This window comes from Ptychodera flava, chromosome 20 (genome assembly GCF_041260155.1).
Source record: "Ptychodera flava strain L36383 chromosome 20, AS_Pfla_20210202, whole genome shotgun sequence".
NCBI classification, from domain to species: Eukaryota; Metazoa; Hemichordata; class Enteropneusta; family Ptychoderidae; genus Ptychodera; species Ptychodera flava.
In genome coordinates this window covers 11,924,599-11,944,227 of record NC_091947.1, presented here as the reverse complement: position 1 = coordinate 11,944,227, position 19,629 = coordinate 11,924,599, and the positions used below count along the sequence as shown (strand labels likewise).

The following is a 19,629-nucleotide window of genomic DNA, read 5'->3' as shown; positions in this document are numbered from 1 at the left end:
TTTATCTGGCACAAAATATACATTTATCTTGGATGTATCTATCAAGAAAATTCTGTTTATCATGTTGATCATGAGTAATATGAATCTTTTGAGAAAAATTTCAAAATTTTCCCAAATAGGATAGGTGATAATATCTAATGACTTTAACAGCAGAATACGAAATATATATGTACTTGATGATAATTAAGCTCATATTCTGGTTCAAATCATATTTCCTCCGAATATTTTAATAGGAGACACACACCAGATAAATTCCATATTTGGTGATAAATCAATAGACTTGTGTTTATAAAATTAAGCAATAACCCCCGCCGCAGGAGGGTATACACGAGATTTTGGTACAATGCGCGACATATAGCACGAGCCGATAGGCGAGTGCTATATGGAGCGAATTGTACCAAAATCTCGTGTATACCCGACTGCGAAGGGGGTTATTGCTATTATATTATCACCATCATCATAGTTTATTCGCTAATGTATGTTTAAAATAAAAATACACCAGAAATCTCATTGGCTCGTGCTCTAAACCACGAAGAATTATATTATATCAACTTGCGTGTATTTGTTGTCTTACTTGGGTATTTTCATCACTCTAAGCGCCAAATGCAGAAAACGGACGTCTGAGAGATCGAACGTCGGAAATTCTGCGCCCGAGACCGAGCATTTTTATAAGTTGGGATTCCGTACAGGCACACAGTATCCTACGATAAATACGCATTACGTCCATATCGACATTGCATTTTATTCGCATGCAACACGAACGATACTTGTCAAAAAATACCTGCTGCACTCACACAGAAAATGGGTCAAGAGTTCAAATCAAAAGAAAAAAGTAACAATTTTTTTCGTAAATTTACATAAGAACAATAGTCCTGGCTTTTTTGGCATACTAAAAATAGATTTGTCTCATTCTGTACTGCATACCGTCGCGACATTCAGTGGTGGCACAGTGAAGTTACAGGATCTATTTTTGATGGATAATTTGGACGTTAATTGTACCAGAAAACAAGCAGTTTTAAAATAATCCAGACTTGCGATGACTGCAACTGTGGTGAACAGTTGTGCAGATTCTGAGTGTGTTGCCCGATGCAGGGAGAGCTGGACGCTGACACTGCTCGTTGCATTTGATGTCAAATATCGTCGCAGTCGCCAGGAGTTATCCCATTGTTATTTTGAACTTCTTGGTCTACATCGTTAGGACATCCCGATCTGTTATAGCCCAAACTTTGGTAAATAATATCTGACATACCGTTACTGTGAGGAAGTGTCAATTTATTTGTGTATGAACGAATACTATCTACATTTTAAAGAGCGGTACGAGGATATATCGCGTCTCGACTCCCGCAAAGTGCACGGTGCGCTGTCGCCCTAATATTTGTGTACATCATACCCCAAACGTGCTGCTTCAGAGATGTCTTTCATCATCGATCCCAACTTATTAACACCAAGAGGTGAGTTACAGACCCACACTTTATCTGTGTATCGAAATTCGGTCTTCGGTCACCGTCTTTCTCGAGGGTCTGTGGTTTAGATAGGTACGTTCAAATGCACCGACCGGGCAAGTTTCGAAAATGCTGGTTTAGGGGCCCTAGCACTGCTGCCAGTGCTAAAACAGTATTTTAGCATCGGTGGAATGAGCTCTCGTCCAATCAGAATGGCGCATGATAGCATGATATAATATAATAATCAATAATTGCTTATGGTAGAACAGTGGGTGATTTACATGTAGTTGGTTATTATACCTATCACCATCCAACTGATTCAAGTACACTAGATTACTGTTTTTGTACAAAAGAATTCCTTCAACAAATTGAGTATTTAAAATTAATGAAATTTATTAAATTCAGACCACAAACTGGCTTTTCTCTAAAACTCATTTACAATGATATTTAATAATATTTCGTCCCATGGCCTTCTACATCCCCTGACTCCCTGCAAAATATATATTGGAGGATGAGTCAAAAACAAAATATACAGAAGAATTACAGACACAAAGCACGGAGTCACATTTCCAGAAGTTTTTGGAATGTGATCTAAGTGTGGTGTGGATGTAGAAAGTTTAAAGAAAAAATTTAATTAAAGCAGCAGACAGCAGTTTGAGGAAAGCACTATTGAAAATGACGACAAGTAGATGACATGACATAAAATCAGCCTTGCATTGCTATGAAGAATGTCTTTGTCTTCATATGGACCTGTGGCTGCCTCTGCCCCTGACTTGACGCCAACTTCCTTCTGCCATTTTCTGCCTGGGGAGAAATTTTTCATACATTTCCTGTCCGCTGTTCTTCAATATTGTAGATTATCTTAAGTTGTGTGCACATAAAAAGTTTGATGCATAAAAATTTTGACAAGTTTGGTGTCTAACACAACAGAGTGAATCAACAGCCATGCATATGCACGTGACGAAGCCGGTTTAGAGAACATTATTTATTGCCACATAAAAAATCAATGTCTACACAAAAATGTAAACTGAAGAGGGCAAGACAGAATGGAAAATCACCAAAAAATTTCACAGGATGTATCTCCTTTGAGGAAATATTGTTTCTTTGATGAAATAAAAGAGATTTTGCATCTTGGACTGCATCAGTCAGATGATGTCACATCAGAGGAGCTGAATATTTGAAATATATCCTAACAATTTGCTTTCTGATGTTCAATGTCTTTATCACTCTCACATTTCCATCAGCCATGTAATGGTAATTTATGTACTCTTTTCAAGGAGTGAATGGGGCGACTTCTTATATTTGTAGCCACTTTTTAAACCCTGTAAGAACAATAAAATTTTTGATTAAATAGAATTTATTCTCAAATAGAATTTGCTGCATGTCAGTCAGACTTTGCTGCAAAAGTAACCAAATACAAAATCATCACTTCTTATACTCTTTGTGAGTTTTTAACTTGTACTCAATACAAAGTTTATAAAATATCAATATAATGTCTCAGCAGTGAAACAATGCTTAACTCAATTAATTTTCTACCTGTTATTGAAATCGTCAACAGAATCCTATCTGGTCTCAGATTGAGTTTTTAGAAATATTGTTGTTTGTTTATATGACAGCAATATTGGCATAAATTTGGTGATGAGACACAAATGCCTCACCTGATCACAAAGTTAAACTTCGTTTATACAGTTTTCCTGCATGTCTAAACGTTGCTTCAAAATTCATACTATTTACACTGGATATGTGTATAAAAACATTCAAATTATAATTTTCATGTTATGAATCACAAGAATTATATTACACTGATTCATAGAAAGACATAACATAAAAGTCAAAAAAACCTCACAAGCTTGATCATGTATTTTAATGCTGCAGATCTTAACCAGTTTCCTTACCATATTATCTAACATTCTAACTGCAGCCTCAAATTCCAATTCATGCAGATTCACTGTTTGGTCTCCAGTACTGAACCTGACATCCTGACCTCTACAACAGACGTCTTGTACCTTCTTTGGCATCGACTCATCCATCAGCATCACATTATCCATACCACAGCACGACATCAACCGAACCTGTAATGATGAATATTATTTGAAGTGATGTGATGATCAATGTACAACATGTAACACCTTAAAAGTAACAAAGGACCAATCTGATGGACACTGGACCAATCTTCCTTGTGGTAATAATCAATGCCTGTCTGAGGATACCTTTTGGGATAAATAAGTAAAACATATCCCCTAGGATACTATTGAGTAGTCCTGTAGCCTGGCATGAGTTGATCTGATGTTCTTCAGTCTTGCTGGAACAAGCCATATACATTGTAGTGTGGTATCATATCATAGATTTGACAGCAAATCATATTGTTCCACATATCAAATTAAAAATCTCTAGAGGCTTGGAAACACAGATCAATTCAGTGCAACAAGAGTAAATGCCAGTATATGTATAGTTGATGCATGCAAACACATTTATTTCTCATGAACTGTCACTGGCATGTATTCTCATCATACCTTTGAAAGAATAAATTTTGTGTGTGTTCAGTGGTAAGCGATTTCAATTCATTCTATAGCATTTTGTTTCTCTGTTTGGAATCAATGCATATATCTTCCCACCTGAGTTTCACATGCAGCCATTAAATTAACCAGCGAGCAATATGCTTCTTCTATTGTGTCTCCAAGCACCATCAAGCCATGGTTTTGCAAAATGAAGATCTGAGAAACCAAAATACATACATGTCTTTCAGATAATTTTCATGCCTTTGTTCTATGATGCTGCGATATACACAGTACACCAGCACATCAATTTGTAGGATATTCCACTGATACAAACAGACTATGAGGAAATGAATAGATCTAGGGTATAAGGTCTAGGACTACTGATTACCATGTCATGTTTCAAGCAAACCCCGGACATTGATTATACTTTCCCTTGGTGGCCTACTTGGACTAGTTTAATGTTCATTGATGAGTATGATGAGACTACTATAAATGTGGAATTACAGAGTCAAACACTTAAGTGTGAGGATGAACTCATCAAAATGTGGTTCTAAAAATGTTTTTAATGGCTCAGGCTGTCATAAATTTCATTTTTTTCAACTTGTAAAATTTCTACAGTGCTGACAATACTGTTTGTGCATGGATACTTAGCGGGGATTATTGGTGAAAGTTCAAATGAATGCTTTAAATACAAGGTATGCACAAACTCACAGAAGACCATGCCTGTTTGCTGCACAAAATACACTGAAGGAATTAGTACTACGATTCAAACTCCATACTTGTGTGCACAGAGAGGGTAGGTCTCTGCAAAACTGATTCAGATTCTCCACAAGGCTATATCTGTTAGTCCAGTCTACCGTTCTACATAGATTTGTGTAGATTTATTACACTTCATCAGAAACAACCTGCCTCTTGTTGTCAGTAAATCAGATGTGACATCTAAAAGACTAAGGTCTGAGGTCAGGTCAGGTCATTTCAACATTTATCAATAGCAACTGTTGTAAATCATGAAGACTTTCAAAGTAATTGTCAAACTATATTGATTACATGCCTTAAATGTATACATGCAACCTGCTAGGTATATTTACATTTCTCAACTCCTTCTTTGTGCCAATGCTGACATATTTGGGTCACCATGATTACGGGTAGCATGTGCAGCAAGCTTCACAAACATTAAATCTGTAAAATTTTATATACTCAGCTTTTTTCCATACCTTTGGGGTTGGTCCCAGATTATCGGCCATAGCTTTGCTCTCTTTCTCATCCACTAATAGACCATTGTATCTGTGATAGGCTACTTCCCCAGCAGACAGTGACTCTTGTGAACATCTCAGTAGCCCGTATTTCATACATGCCACCTGAATATGTATAGCAGAAATGGTGAAAATCAAAATTCAGTAAAAAAAATGTTATACTGAACAAATAATATACATGATAAACTGGGATATCCATAAGTATGAATGAGTGTTTTGAGTATGGAATTTAAAAAGAGATAAGAGTATATAGTAAAACACAATATCATCTCTTGAAAATTATGGAAACCACAATAAATATTTCTCAAACAAATCATGATGCAAATATAAAATCATTTCTTGCTTTCAATCAAAGGATTTTTTGACAGAGGTCAGTAAAGAGTTAGATATGAAATGACCATTTTACAAAGTCAGAATAATTACATGTATGTGTGGCCACTGACCACACAAGAAAGGTAGCAAATCTAACATGTAAAATACTAATATAAGCCTGCCACAAGGTGACCATGCATATTACTGTGGTGACTGCCCTTCAACTTCAAGGGTGACCACTTTATAGACAGGTTTGCTGTATAAGAATTCACAGATGTTCACGTTAAATAGTTGTCAAGGAAATGACTGATTATTATATTAGACTGTATATTTCAGGTTTAAGTTTGAACCTTTCAGAGGTGAAAAGCTACTCGTCTCTACATTAAAGATTTTAATTATTTTCAACAGCATCAACCTCTTGATAACATTTATGAGGCTGGTATCTTTGCAAGGCAAATCATGGACTCAAATTCAATGGGTGAATGTTTTTTTACTTGGGAAAGGCCTGAATGCCTAACACTGCAAAGGAGGAAAAATATCCCGATGTATTACACAAATTGCCATGCAAAAATTTGTATTTTAATAGACATACTAAAAAGATGACTCACGGTAGAGCCAGCTGGAGTATGCACATGGATTATACACTTCACATCTGGTCTTGCAGCATGTACTGCAGCATGTAGTGTCCAACCTGGCAGGTTTACTGCATAGTGAGTACTGCCAGGGTTCACAATGTTGCCTTCTAGGTCAATCTTAACTAAACTGGATGCTGTGACTTCATAGTGAAACATCCCAAATGGATGGATTAAGAAGTGTTTCTCATCTTCAGATGTCCTTACCTAAATAAAATAATTGTCAACATACAGCTCTAGTAGGTACAATAAATAATTGGCAAAAATTAAATATCAAAGGGATCCCACCTACTATACTCATGTAAAACAAAAAGTCAATCTGCAGAGAGCAAATGCAGGAAGAGCAGTGAGTTCTAAATTCTTTGAGGGGCTTACGCAAGTGAGTTAAGGCAGGGGTCCAGACCGAATTTTGAGCTGAATTTCATTTCTAAAAAATACCGCAATTATACGGTGTTGCTCAAATTTGATCAGAATTGGTATATACCAGCATGGGTTACCAATGATCAACAATAAATGTTGTTTCTATCTGTTCAGTGGAGGAAAATTCTATGTTGATGTTATGACAATGATTTCTGCACAGAACAACCAGAAAAACAACAAGAAATATTTAAACCAGAAAAACAGGAATGACAAAAGTAATTAAGGTCTGAAACTTTAGGTACTGGAGGTCAACTTTAGCAACATGCATAGCAGAAACAAGCCCCTCTTAGTTTGAGTATAGACGGTCTTCGCCCCCTCTACTGTCTATGACAATGATTTCTGCACAGTACAACCAGAAAAACAACCAGAAATATTTAAACCAGAAAAACAGGAATGACAAAAGTAATTAAGGTCTGAAACTTTAGGTACTGGAGGTCAACTTTAGCAACATGCATAGCAGCAACAAGCCCCTCTTAGTTAGAGTATAGACGGTCTTCGCCCCCTCTACTGTCTATGGTTTCATCAGGTATGTTAATATGTAACAGTTCATAAACAATGACAGGAAATGATTCAAGATCAGTGCAGTTGGCCTGTTTCTTACTGGCCTGCACATTTGCAGGATTTCACTCTTTCTTACCTCATTTGCACATTTTTGACACTGATGTGTTCATTTGAACAAATTCACATCTCAACCCCTACATCTACCTGTACACCAAATACTGAGACGGTAGCTTTGGCGGTATGGGAGCCTTTGTGTGGTGTGACGGACATACATCCGCACATACCCACAAATATACAGACATGCAAATCAGATGCAAATGAACTGATTCAGCTTATACGATAACCTCACATTGGTATACCAAATGTGAGCTAAAAACTACCGGTCATATTTTGATGAAATTTGGTACACATACGTAGTTTTGATAGCTCTTTCAGTTTATGTCACTTAAGTTTGCATAAAAGGTGTCACGTGATTTTCTATAGATATTTTCGCGCCAAAATCACATATATTATTTATCGGCACCACATTTAAACTATATTTATTCGGCATATGATAATAGAATGGGTTCAGTACAATCGATCAACATCCTTTACAAAGAAAAATTCCTGAATTAATCGCCTCATATTTGCACCAAATACGTACGATTCGTAGGAAAAGTCAATTCTTGTTTGAATTTCGGTGATTTTTCAAAGAAACGTTACCAAGTCATACATGTTAAAGGTATTGTTGTAAAGATATTTTAAGCCTAAGTTTGTGGATTGCAAAATTTCAGGAAAAAAATCCGATTCTACAAGTTTGAATTTTTCAAAGAAATCAGGTCGCTTTGTGCACGATCAGGCCATCTCGCAAGCTATCCAAAAGGTCATGACCCTGTCGCCTGTTACTGAAACGATTTGTAATTTTAAGTTGGAAAGTGGCTGCACACATCATCTCTCTTGTCTTGTATTTGCCCTTATGTGTTTTCTGTCCGTATTTGGTAAGGTTGTTAGTGTGAAAATTAACAAATTGGTTGTTATAGCCATGGTGAGACGTGGAAGTATGTCTCAGACCACCATGACCTTTTGACCCACGTTTCCTACCACTCTGCTCCTTAGTGGCTAAACATGGAGGTACCAAATGTACCTCCATGACATATGCACATCTGTTCCTCAATTTTACATTGTATCTATGTTGTTGATCTCTGCATTCTCCTTGCAGGGAAGAAAGAATACTCATGTTTGGATCGTTTTGTGTCCGACTCTGTTCATTAACACTTTGTCACGTTGGGCTTATCTTTTTTGTGAACACTAGTGTGTCCTTTGTCACTTCGTTGGTTCGATGATGTTCCAGTCCCGAACTTTGTTTGTGATATGATTTAGAGATTTTCTGTTGATATCTAATGTGTGGGCAGTGTTGTTTTATTAATATTCATGAGCCCTATTGCATATTCATGATTACGTTTGACGCCTAAGCCTTAACCTACTTGCGTACATAAAGCACGGTTGGCAGGGCCAGCATTAGCTGTGAGTTTTACAATTTATCTCGCAATGGGAACAAGAAATCAAAACTTCGTGCAAAGCCAAAACTGTCGTGAGCAAGACCAAAGATTCACTGACATGGCCTATTGGAAAAGTTCATACAAATGTTCACTCGAGCAAAGTCTTGCAAAGATTGTTCTTCCATTTTTACTGTCATCATAAATTTGTGTATTCCTGTGTTCATCTTAATATATATTTCTGTAAATCTGTTTCTACTTTGTGACAAAAAGCATTTCTTTCTTGCACAGCTCGTAGTAGAGCTGCTGTATATATTCAAAGTCTATAACCTTTCAGTGCCTGTATGTATTTTTCAAGATGAAAATGGAATACACAGGGAATGAATAAGCTTCAACATTTCTTGTTTTGATTACCATTTACTCACTGTCATATGATTGTCTATATCCGTGATCCATCCATGGAAATAGACTAGACGATGGAGTGCAGCTAATTTACATCTCAATTCTTTCTCCTCTGGACTGACGTCAATAGTGTCTAAAATGTCATCGCAGATTGGAAACTTGTGTTGAAGTGGACCAGCCTTTGTGAAAAGACAATCGTCAGACACTATAACCATACTGAGGGTCTATGCTATAACCAATATCACCTATTTGTCTACATGCACATTTCAGTGAAACATCCAGTGCTATAATGGTTTGGGACAATAGGTAAGTGGTGTGGGAACATGATACCATTTCTGTTTTTCCCTTATAGGATTGCATTGATATGACAGGGGGAAAACCGATAACATTAATGGCCAGGAAAACCTGGTTATTGACAAAGACACTGACATATATCTCTGCTAATACAGCACATGTCACCAGAATAAAGCAATACCAGTCGAGAGCAAGGCTGTGTGTATGTAGATGATCTATTTACTGCACCTACATGCATTTGATCAGGTAGTTTGGGTCTGAATACATACTCAGTGGTACAGGTACATGAAACTTGTGTTTGTCAATGTGTTTGTTGAAAGTTTTCAGGCATACTTTGGCACGTACACAACACTGAAGTCAAACTGTAGACTTTGTACAATAGCTTTGATTTTTTTGTCAAACTTTACTTAGTAAACAAAACCAAAGGTACAATATGTTTGAGTGACTTACAGCTCTCACTATATTTTCAAACTTTTCCTCAAAGTTTGGATTCCTCCCGTCTTCTGTTGCCATATCTTCAAATCCTTGGATACGAGTGAAAAACAGAATATTAAGAATTAGATATGGTGTAAGAAAATGGGCAAAATTCAACAAGTAGCATCTGATGATATCACAATGATGATATAACTGTGTTGTCTGGCTGACTGGATGAAAATTAAACTACATGTACATGAGCGATGGAAGATCAATAATTACTGACTCAAATCTGATGCAGAGATGGTGATATTTCCATCTCTATAGCTTTCTTGTGGTGATGGGTCTGTTTCTTTTTTTTGCTGTTCTTGCACAGGGGCTAGTATATATGTTCATGGAAGGGGGTGGGGTGTTTCTCACGGGGTCCAGACACTTCAGACCAAAACCAGTTCACCCCACACAGCTTTGTCCCAAAACCATTTCGTCCCAAAACCATTTCGTACCAAAACCACCTTGTCCCAAGTACTACCTCGTCCAAAGCCACTTCGCCCCAAGTACCACCTCTTACTAAAACCATTTCGCCCAAAGTATTGCACCATCATTGCACTACCAACTCGTCCTAAAACAACGATGCCACGATATATCATAACGTTGTTTTTACCTGCACCTTGGAAGCATTGATGTGTCAGGGCATTTTGGCTACCATGAACTATTTATTCTCTCATGAAACCATAAACGGTATATTAGAAAAAAGAAAAACACAAACTACTAAATGCTACAACTCAGGTGCCGTGCGCAGAATTGCATGATGTCATTTTCTCGACATGTGTACACTTTCAAGATTTCACTCCTGGGATGATTGAAAGGTGTTGAAACCTGTGATGGCAGTGGTTGATTATTTTAAGCATTACCGGTTGCCCGATAAGTTTAGGACGAAGTGATGGTATTTTGGGGGCGAAATAGTTTGGGGCAACATGACTTTTGGGGCGAAGAGGTTTTGGTACAAGGTTGTTTTGGTGCGAAGTGGTTTTGGTGCAAAATGGTATGGGACGAGATGGTATGGTGCGAAGTGGTTTTGGTGCAAAGTGTGAACCTTTCTCAGCATGGGTTTCTTGTTGCTAAGATTTGCACTGTCAACTTTGGGTGCCTTGGTCTCAGCACTGGTTTCAGATTTCTTCTGTTACTCCTTTTTGTGTCATGTACATTTGTCCTGTGATAACTATGAGCTAAGTTTTATCACTATGCTGCTTCAATTGTCTGATTCTTTGGATTACATAAGCCCGTCAAAGCAAACCTAGGGTAAATTGTTAATTTGTGGATGCTGTCACGTACCGGATCACCTGGTTAGGTTGGAGGGGGCCTTCTGTGACCCATGCCTAAAAAGCCGTTAGGTGGGTAAGCCTAATTCCTGCTGATGTGCAGCATTGAATAAGCTCTTTCTCTGATTGGTCCATTGTCACTATTCACAGTGACTTAGGGAGTCTATTTGTTTTGTTTTAATTATATTGGTAAGATTCAGCTACCCAATTGGATTAGAGCTTATTCAGTGCTGCACATTAGCCTTAAAGGGGAAGTTCACCAAGGATGATTTTTACATATGTGGTAGCTCTGTGGTCATTTACCCAGGAAAAACTATTTCACCATTTATAACTCGCAGGATTTTTTACAAAATACGATAAAATAGTACAGGAAGTTGCCCATGTAATTTGAATCATGGGAACTTAAAGCTACAAACTTGGAGCTTGCATAACGTGACATGGAAGGGACCATCTTCGGACGGGTATGGCCCCCACATTGTCCACTCACAGTAACACAGTAGTAAACAGCAACACAAAATCTGACAGTGGAAAGTTTATTATAAGTGATTCATTCTTTATGCAAGGATAAACAGTATAAACAAAAATATGTGAATACACACAGCCTGGTTTAAGCATTGGCAGGGCTCCCGCTACCGATCGCCAATTAGCCAAATACGAAAGAAAGTTAAAAATGGCTACAAAATTCCAGTTTGGCGAACATAGTGGCTAATGAATTTTTACTGCCCGGCCCTGGTGCCAAAAAACTACAGCTAACAATAAAAAAGTTGTAAGATGTTGAAACAGTTTACCCTCCTTCATACAAAGTTGCAATGTATTGAAACAGTTTACTCTCATTTCTACAAAGTTACAAATTCCCTGGTATGTAAAACAAACATTGTTGCTTTTCCGTGTGTACACAGAGGCTTTGCTTTGTCTCTGTGAATCCCGTTCGTCCTTCAGTCTATCAGAAATTTTACCTACTTTGCTAGAATCAATATTTGGCCTGCAACTACTCAGTTTGATAGTAAAAACCATAATTTCAAAGGAAACTTTCACAAACGGAGTAATAATACAAAGGAAGAGGAGAAAAACTGAGGTTTTCTGAAAGGTCAAGTCTAGGTCATCTCATCATGTGATGTCATGCATGAAGACCCTTTAAGTGTACAATTATGGTTCGAAAGAGCCACCTAGGGTGGTCCAATAGGTAACAGGTAATTTTGGTGCCTTCAAATTTAAATGGCATTCAGCTTGACTGTCAGTTTTAAATTAAATTTTATTAGAGTCATCGCAAAGGGACATTGTCAACAGTAATTGCAGTAAGCATATCCATTGTCAAATCGTCACGTTTGTGAATTGCAATTTTGCATGTAAACATTAAAGCAATAAACTATTAATTCGGTCTATTTCAAACTGCTATAACTTATACAAGAAATAATGTGATTCTGAATTATTTTAATATTTTTGCAGATTCCACCAGTTTAATGATGTAGAAGTGAATATCACCAGACATTTCTTGATGATATCAAAATATCAAATGAAAATATATCTGTGCTAAAATGTTATCATAGTCATTAAAACAATGTACACTCTCAAGCAGTGAGAAATTTAAATGAACATATATCATTGTGTCTTGTTTTACAAGAGTTATGTTTGGCCAAACCCTTTGGTCTCAAGAAAAATACTCATACTCAAAATGCTTCTCAGCCTGCTTGATCAGAACTATGACATACTAGTAACACTGGAGCCAATCATATCTACACTGCCAGTGTGCTACTAAATGCTTTCTTCTGCACCATTTTTTTAATCTTGTGGCTAAAACATTTTGGTTATGGAAGACTGCATAAATTTGCCGCATGAGAGGCTTGTAGCTTATGACAAGCTATCATACTGTGAACACTAAATGAATGCCGCAGAAATGTTCTGTACCTGTTGTAATATACACTTCACTTTGCTACCAGATTTTTATAATTCAATTGATACCTTATTTTATTTCTGGTGATAAAAGTTTAACATCTGAAATGAAAAAGTATTTCTATCCTGGAAATGTCATAAAAACCCACATTATTCAATAAAAACTGAACAAATATTTCTTTAATGTAAAAACTATCAGGAACAGCATACAAAACATCTTGATTTGTAAAATTAGGAACACCTGAATGCCGAGAAAGCTGTAATTGCTACGCTTGAGATCATAAACTGGCTAAAAGTTGCTCAAAGTGGCTACAAAATTTTTGATTTGGCTAATCATTTGGCTAATCATTTTGGTGACTTAGGGGGAGCCCTGAATTGGTGAGTGGACAATGCCATACCAATGGCAAAATGGTCTCTTCCATATCACATTATTGCAAGCTCCAACCTTGGCGCTTTTTCCCATGATTCAAATTACATGGGCAACTCCTGTACTATTTCTATCGTTTTTTTGTAAAAAATCTTGCAAGTTATAAATGGCGAAAATAGCTTTTCCGGGGTGTATGACCACAAAGCTAGCACATATGTAAAAATCATCCTTGGTGAACTTCCCCTTTAATTCACGTGCCCCGTGCCATGTGCCGCGTGCCACGTGCCGTGTGCCAGAAGTAGATACATTTTCACTCAAATTTAATTCAATGATTCATTTTCATGAATAAATCAACATTCGGGCTTCAACGCCGCCTTCTAAATGCATGAACTGGGCACCAGTGTATGACCTGCGAATTATGTGCATATGCAGAAAGGGACTCGAGATAAATTATAGAGGGAAGGCCAGTATTTTTCAAAATCACGCTGCGCGTAAATTTGTAACATTAAAAATAGATCAATCAAAATTCTGTACATTGATTTTGTAGACCATATATTAAAGGTTGCCAAAGGCGGGAAAATAGAGAAAAACTAAAATTATCAGCCAATAGTATTTCACTTTGTCTTTTCGGCATCGACTTTGAGTGTGAATTACTTCCGACCTAGCGATCACGTTAACGGATAGCGTATCCCGTATGTCTCCATCTGTAGCCAACTTTCATACCTACACACTGTGTTATTACTGGAACATTTGTTGTTCAGCATTACTTCAATGTACTTTCTGGTATGGAAAACACTGACTGACATCCTTTCCCAAATATCACTGTGATTCACCATCAGTTTGTCACAAAGATCTCGAAGGATTTGCCACAAAATGCACAATTGTACCAGTCTTTACATGCCAATAAGTTTGAATACAATGAGAACACAGCCGGTCCCAAACTTCTCCGCTCTGCGACAACTCGGCTCCAAGACGAAGTCGGCCTCTCTGCATGTAGAAGTGTCGAAATTGGTCAAACTCTAAATTTCCATCTCATTAATTTCTATCCCCGACTTTTGTGAGTTTGGCGTAACAAAGCTAGTGTTGAGATAGGTATAGGGTTGTTCAGTTTACGTGACTGTTCTCTAATTAATATGCAAAAATAAATATTTGTCCATATTTTTAGGTTATGCTTTTGAAAATTACGCATGTAAAAATGACGAAAACACATCTCTGTACACGACTACTAGTTTAACAATGAATACTAAAAGGCATATTCACGACTGAGAGTACAAGCTGCAAAAACGGCAATGTATGCAACATTGATAAAATTTGTCCGCATTTCAAGCTGTGTGTCCGATGTCGCGTGCGTACAGCTATATTTAGTAACAAACAGCGCTATTGTGGTGTTGCCTGAATATACTCTGGGCATGTATAAACTAACGCAATTCCTTTATTCCTTTGTTTGCTTGTGTCAGATTCCGTAGAATACTCTTTTTAACAAGGCCCTCCCTCGGTATAATTTCTCACGAGTCCCTGGCATGCGGCACGCGACACGTGAATTAGGCTTACCCATTTTAGGCATGGGTACATGGAAGGCCCCTCCAACCTAGCTGCAGTATTGTAGCTCAAGGTTTTGCCTGGGTATTTGGGTCAGACAGCAAAATCAGACGTCTGACCCAAAAACTCAGGCAAAACCTCGAGCTACAGTACTGCAGCTACAACCAATTAAGTCTGTAAAAGATCCGAGCTTGAGTAGGAACTCCGCTGAAGCTACATATAGCAGCCAAAACTTTGGTGTGGAAGACGGCACTCAAGACTTTTCTTAATTAATTTCTTTGCATAAATTATCTCTATTTCAGTTATCACCTATATGCTCGCCTATAATGGTAAATTACAACAGAATGCATTGTCTGCAGCAATGTAAGAAAGAATGTGCATCCATTTCACTTAGCATTTCTTACACATACACATCTATACTAACAAACTACACTTATCTTGTTTCTTAATTAATTTCTTTGCATATATTATTATTGCATAAGTTATGCAAAATTATTATAAAGTTATTATGCAAAAAAATAATTAGTAAATGATGTGTTTGTGTTGATACATGTACAAAGAACCTTGTACGTTTGATTATTGTCCACTTGACTTCGAAATATAGGAGGAAATTGGCTTGCAATTTTTGGCTGCAGCAGCGCTAGCTTCAGCCATGGAGGTAGGCTTCAGCGTAGCTGCAAAATTGTAGCGCTATGGTGAGGCGGTCGGTGATTTTTGTTTTTTGCGACTTCGCTCACTAAGCGCTACAAGGCTGATGGCCCTGGGGAGTATCATATAAGTGCACCCCACTCGACCAGGCGTGTTGATGTGGAATGCAACACATTTACTGCATTTGGTCGTACCGATTTATCACTACTGAAGACTAAACAGTATACTGCACTAACTTTGTCGTTTATGGGGTTTTGAATTTGTTCAAACACGACGATCGCGTTCTGAAAACATTGAGCGTAGGGCGTCGGTGTTTGTGGGAGCCGCCATTACCATTGGTAATGACGGCTCCCAGAAATGTTTCAGAACGCGATCGTCGTGTTTGAACAAATTTCAAACCCATAAAAGGACAAAGTTAGTGCAGTATACTGTTTAGTCTTCAGTGGTGATAAATCGGTACGACCAAATGCAGTAAATATGTTGCATTCCGCATCAACACGCCTGGTCGAGTGGGGTGCGCTTATATGATACTCCCCAGGGCCATCGGCCTTGTAGCACTACTGGTGAGCGAAGTCGCAAAAACCAAACATAGGGCCAAAGTCCCTGAAGCTACTATAGACATGGATACATGACTGTATGAAATTATCTCACTAAGGTCATCCTAGGGACTTGTAAACCAAATATTCAAGCTGTCTGACCAGCGGTTTCGAAAAAAACAAGCGACTCAACAGTTGACAGAACTCTGCTGCATTATGTACAGAATAAATTTTGTGACACATGCATTGATGAAGAAGGTGGATATCTTTGATAGCTCATTTCAGGATGGCCTGACCAAATATGGAAAAAAAAATTCCTTAAAAATACAGATTTGCATATTTCATCACAATTTTAAGAAATCTAAGTTGGGTTATCCCTAGGGACCTGTATACCAAACAACAAAGCTGTCTGACCAGTGGTTATGAAGAAGGAGATTTTTTACCAAAAAAACGCCTTTTTGGTGCTAATTTGCATATTTTCAACAATATCAAAAAATTAATAAAAGTGGTTTCTCAAATCATATATTTTATCCACACAACAAATATCAAATCAGTAAGTACTGCAGTTGTGGACTGACGCCTAACAAACGGACATACATACATACATACATACATATATACATACGGTACATACATACAGACTGACGGTGCACGCCGGACGGATAGCTTTTATAGACTATATTAGTCTATAGTAGCTAATACACCAGAGTTAATTACATTCTAATTAAAGTAAACAAGACTTGCTTAAATCAAGATTTACGTCATAAAAAACAGCATATATGTATCTGTCAGGTTATCTTTATCAGTATTTCCATCCTATTAACAAAGCACATCTTAACTTTCAAATTTACATTGTAAGTAAGTTCTGTTGAATAAGTTGAGACTGTACGTACTCAGAGAAAGCACACTGAAGAGACAAATGTTTGAAACTTAAGAAGTTCAAGGTCATCAAAAGCATTATAAGGAATCATGTAACACTTTCTTGCACTGTTTACACAGATTGCATAATTGCTATAAATAGCACATGAGGAATCTTACAGCCCAGCTTTACCATAAAAAAACCCTATCACTTTGACCACCTTTTTAATTGACCACTCTATTTTTTTTCCTCAAAGAGTAATTTTATTTTATCCTTACCAAGTCAACCATAAATGGAAATTAGAACTTTCTCTATCTCTATTTATTTGACCACCCTATCATGACAAGCTATTATGAGCAATTTCTTTTAGATAACATACAGGGCACAATAAATGACAGTTCAGAATATGTCAAAGTTGGGATTCAGGAAAGTTGCCTTTACATGTTTTAATCCTCCAAGATGGTAGGCATTTCACTATGAACTGTCAAAAAAAGTTGAACTTTCTGATAATTCTACACTAAAATTATTTTGGCTTTGATGATTTCCCAATTAATTCAATTATTCAAAATCATATTAATTATTTTTTTCTGGGTGAATTGATAGGGTTTATACAGTACAAGAATTACATACAATGTAAGTCAAATTTTGACCAAAAATGGCAAAAAAATTCCTTAAAAATACAGATTTGCATATTTCATCACAATTTAATAAATCTAAGTTGGGTTATCCCTAGGGACCTGTATACCAAATAACAAAGCTGTCTTACCAGCGGTTATGAAGAAGAAGATTTTTTACCAAAACGCCTTTTTTGGCATTAATTTGCCTATTTTCAACAATATCAAAAATTAAAAAAAAACAGTTTCTCAAAATCCTATTTTTCATCTCACCACACAACAATATCAAATCAGTAAGTACTGCGGTTCTAAAGATATTTGAGTGGACGGACCACAGGCTCTAGAGTCAATGCAGGCGAACCGGTAGCCGCCACTGATACAATAAAATACAGTCAATGTGGGTCATGTATGATAACAGCGTTTCCTAGCTGACACTGCTCCGAAAACACAGCTTTTTCATGGACTTAACAGAGAGATTTTGATATTGGTGTGATTTTTCATGAAGTTGATGAACTGGAGCATCGATCGACCCCAATAAGCAAGTTGTATTTGAGATAAAAGAGGGCGAAAACCGTCTGTTGAAATTTACTCGGGCTCCGTGCATGGCTGCCGCTGTTACACACCTTTTGATTTTTATTGTATCAGTGGCGGATACCGGTTCGCCTGCATTGACTCTAGAGGGTAACCGGAGAAGTCGGCCAGTTGCGAACTCGGCCAGCGCCGGTGCCGACCAACTCGGCCAGTGGGAGAAGTCGGCCAGGAGAAGTCGGCCAGTGTTTCTGCAGATCGCGCGCGTACCGTTGTTAAAGTTCAGGCAAACATTATGCCATTTCTTCAGTAAAATTCATGGCTTGATGACTCTTAACTAATTTGCTTCACCATCTCCTATGACTTTTTAACGAACTTCAAGTGTAACTATGACGAAGGCTGCAAAACTCGCTACCACGATCGCGATACACCGCCATCTTTAGCCTAATTTTACCCAATGTGTGTTTATCATACGTGCGTTGAAATGTGATCTGTGAAGTTTGCAAACATTACGCTCATCTTATGAATGACATTTAGATCGCTTTCGCATATAACTTTAGTAAAACTTCAAAAAAAGAAACACTATAATGGAGCATATATTCTAATTGGGTGCATACTGTACTGGCCGAGTTCGCCCACTGGCCGACTTCTCCAACTGGCCGAGTTCGTAACTGGCCGAGTTCTCCAACTGGCCGAGTTCGCAACTGGCCGACTTCTCTTGTATTCCTCTAGAGCCTGTGGGACGGACGCCTCACAAACGGACATACATACATACATACATACATACATACATACATACAGACTGACGACGGACGCCGGACGGATACCCATCCCAATAGCTTCTATATAGACTATAGTCTATAGTAGCTAAAACCAAAACTCACCGACCGCCTCACCGTAGAGCTACAATTTTGCAGCGTTAGGCTTCAGCCGAGCGAGTAGGATACATGTCGACCCACAGTTCTCAATGCATTTATAAATATCATGTTGAAATCTTACCATTCAATCAAAACATTACTCACAACACTCTAACTGTCCTTATGCTCCTCTTTTGACTGGGAAAATGCATTTTTCAATGGACTAAAAACTCTACGCTCCGCGGTGCAGTGTTTTGATTCCCTGTGACCTTTAACCTTACGATCGGCATCGCCTCAGTGTTTGTTCGTTTTTACGTAGCACCAACGGTCGCCTGATAAGGGATGGGCCATTTGATATTCTGCAAAAAAGGAGGGGGGGGGTCTGGAAGATTAATCTGGTAGCATTATTTTTTTACCTGATACATTGTGTTTCTTTCTCTATGATTTCTTCCCAAACAACAACAAATGAACAGAGATCTTTACAGCGCGTGGTTAAAACGTCGTACATTAGATAATCATAATCAGTTGGGGCATAATACTTGTACATATATGTTCAAATGTTTATGACTCGGGAACTGAGTGTAATTCTGGTGCATGATAAAATAAATGCACATGATCTAAGGAAAGATTACATATCTGCATCCAAGGTATCTGTACCTATTGAACATCTCAAAACAACAATTTAAAAGATGATCAGCTTAATTTGCCATAGAATAATTCAAAAAGTACCTTCTGTACAAGCCATCTTTGACCTTTGTTTCTGGGTGGCCTAATGACAATACACTTAAAAATTAAAACCAGTATTAAATATAGAAATTTAATTTTCTTA

At 37.6% G+C, this 19,629-nt stretch overlaps 1 protein-coding gene across 4 annotated transcripts; it reads right to left on the bottom strand.

Annotated features, from left to right (window-relative positions):
• Nucleotides 1-1,817: 1,817 nt before the first annotated feature.
• On the bottom strand, nucleotides 1,818-19,082 carry LOC139120040 (alpha-adducin-like). Of its 4 annotated transcripts, none has more exons than XM_070684059.1 (8): nucleotides 18,943-19,082; nucleotides 9,680-9,753; nucleotides 8,959-9,114; nucleotides 6,114-6,344; nucleotides 5,155-5,298; nucleotides 4,058-4,156; nucleotides 3,338-3,514; nucleotides 1,818-2,764 (listed from the first exon to the last, which is right to left on the bottom strand). In XM_070684059.1, the coding sequence occupies exons 2-8, from the start codon at nucleotides 9,740-9,742 to the stop codon at nucleotides 2,702-2,704; spliced, it is 933 nt and encodes a 310-aa protein (XP_070540160.1). In that variant the 5' UTR covers nucleotides 9,743-9,753; nucleotides 18,943-19,082; the 3' UTR covers nucleotides 1,818-2,701. The 4 variants fall into 4 exon arrangements, with proteins under 4 accessions (XP_070540160.1, XP_070540161.1, XP_070540162.1 ...); XM_070684060.1 differs by having other exon boundaries at nucleotides 18,966-19,082; XM_070684061.1 differs by lacking the exon at nucleotides 8,959-9,114.
• Nucleotides 19,083-19,629: the final 547 nt, after the last annotated feature.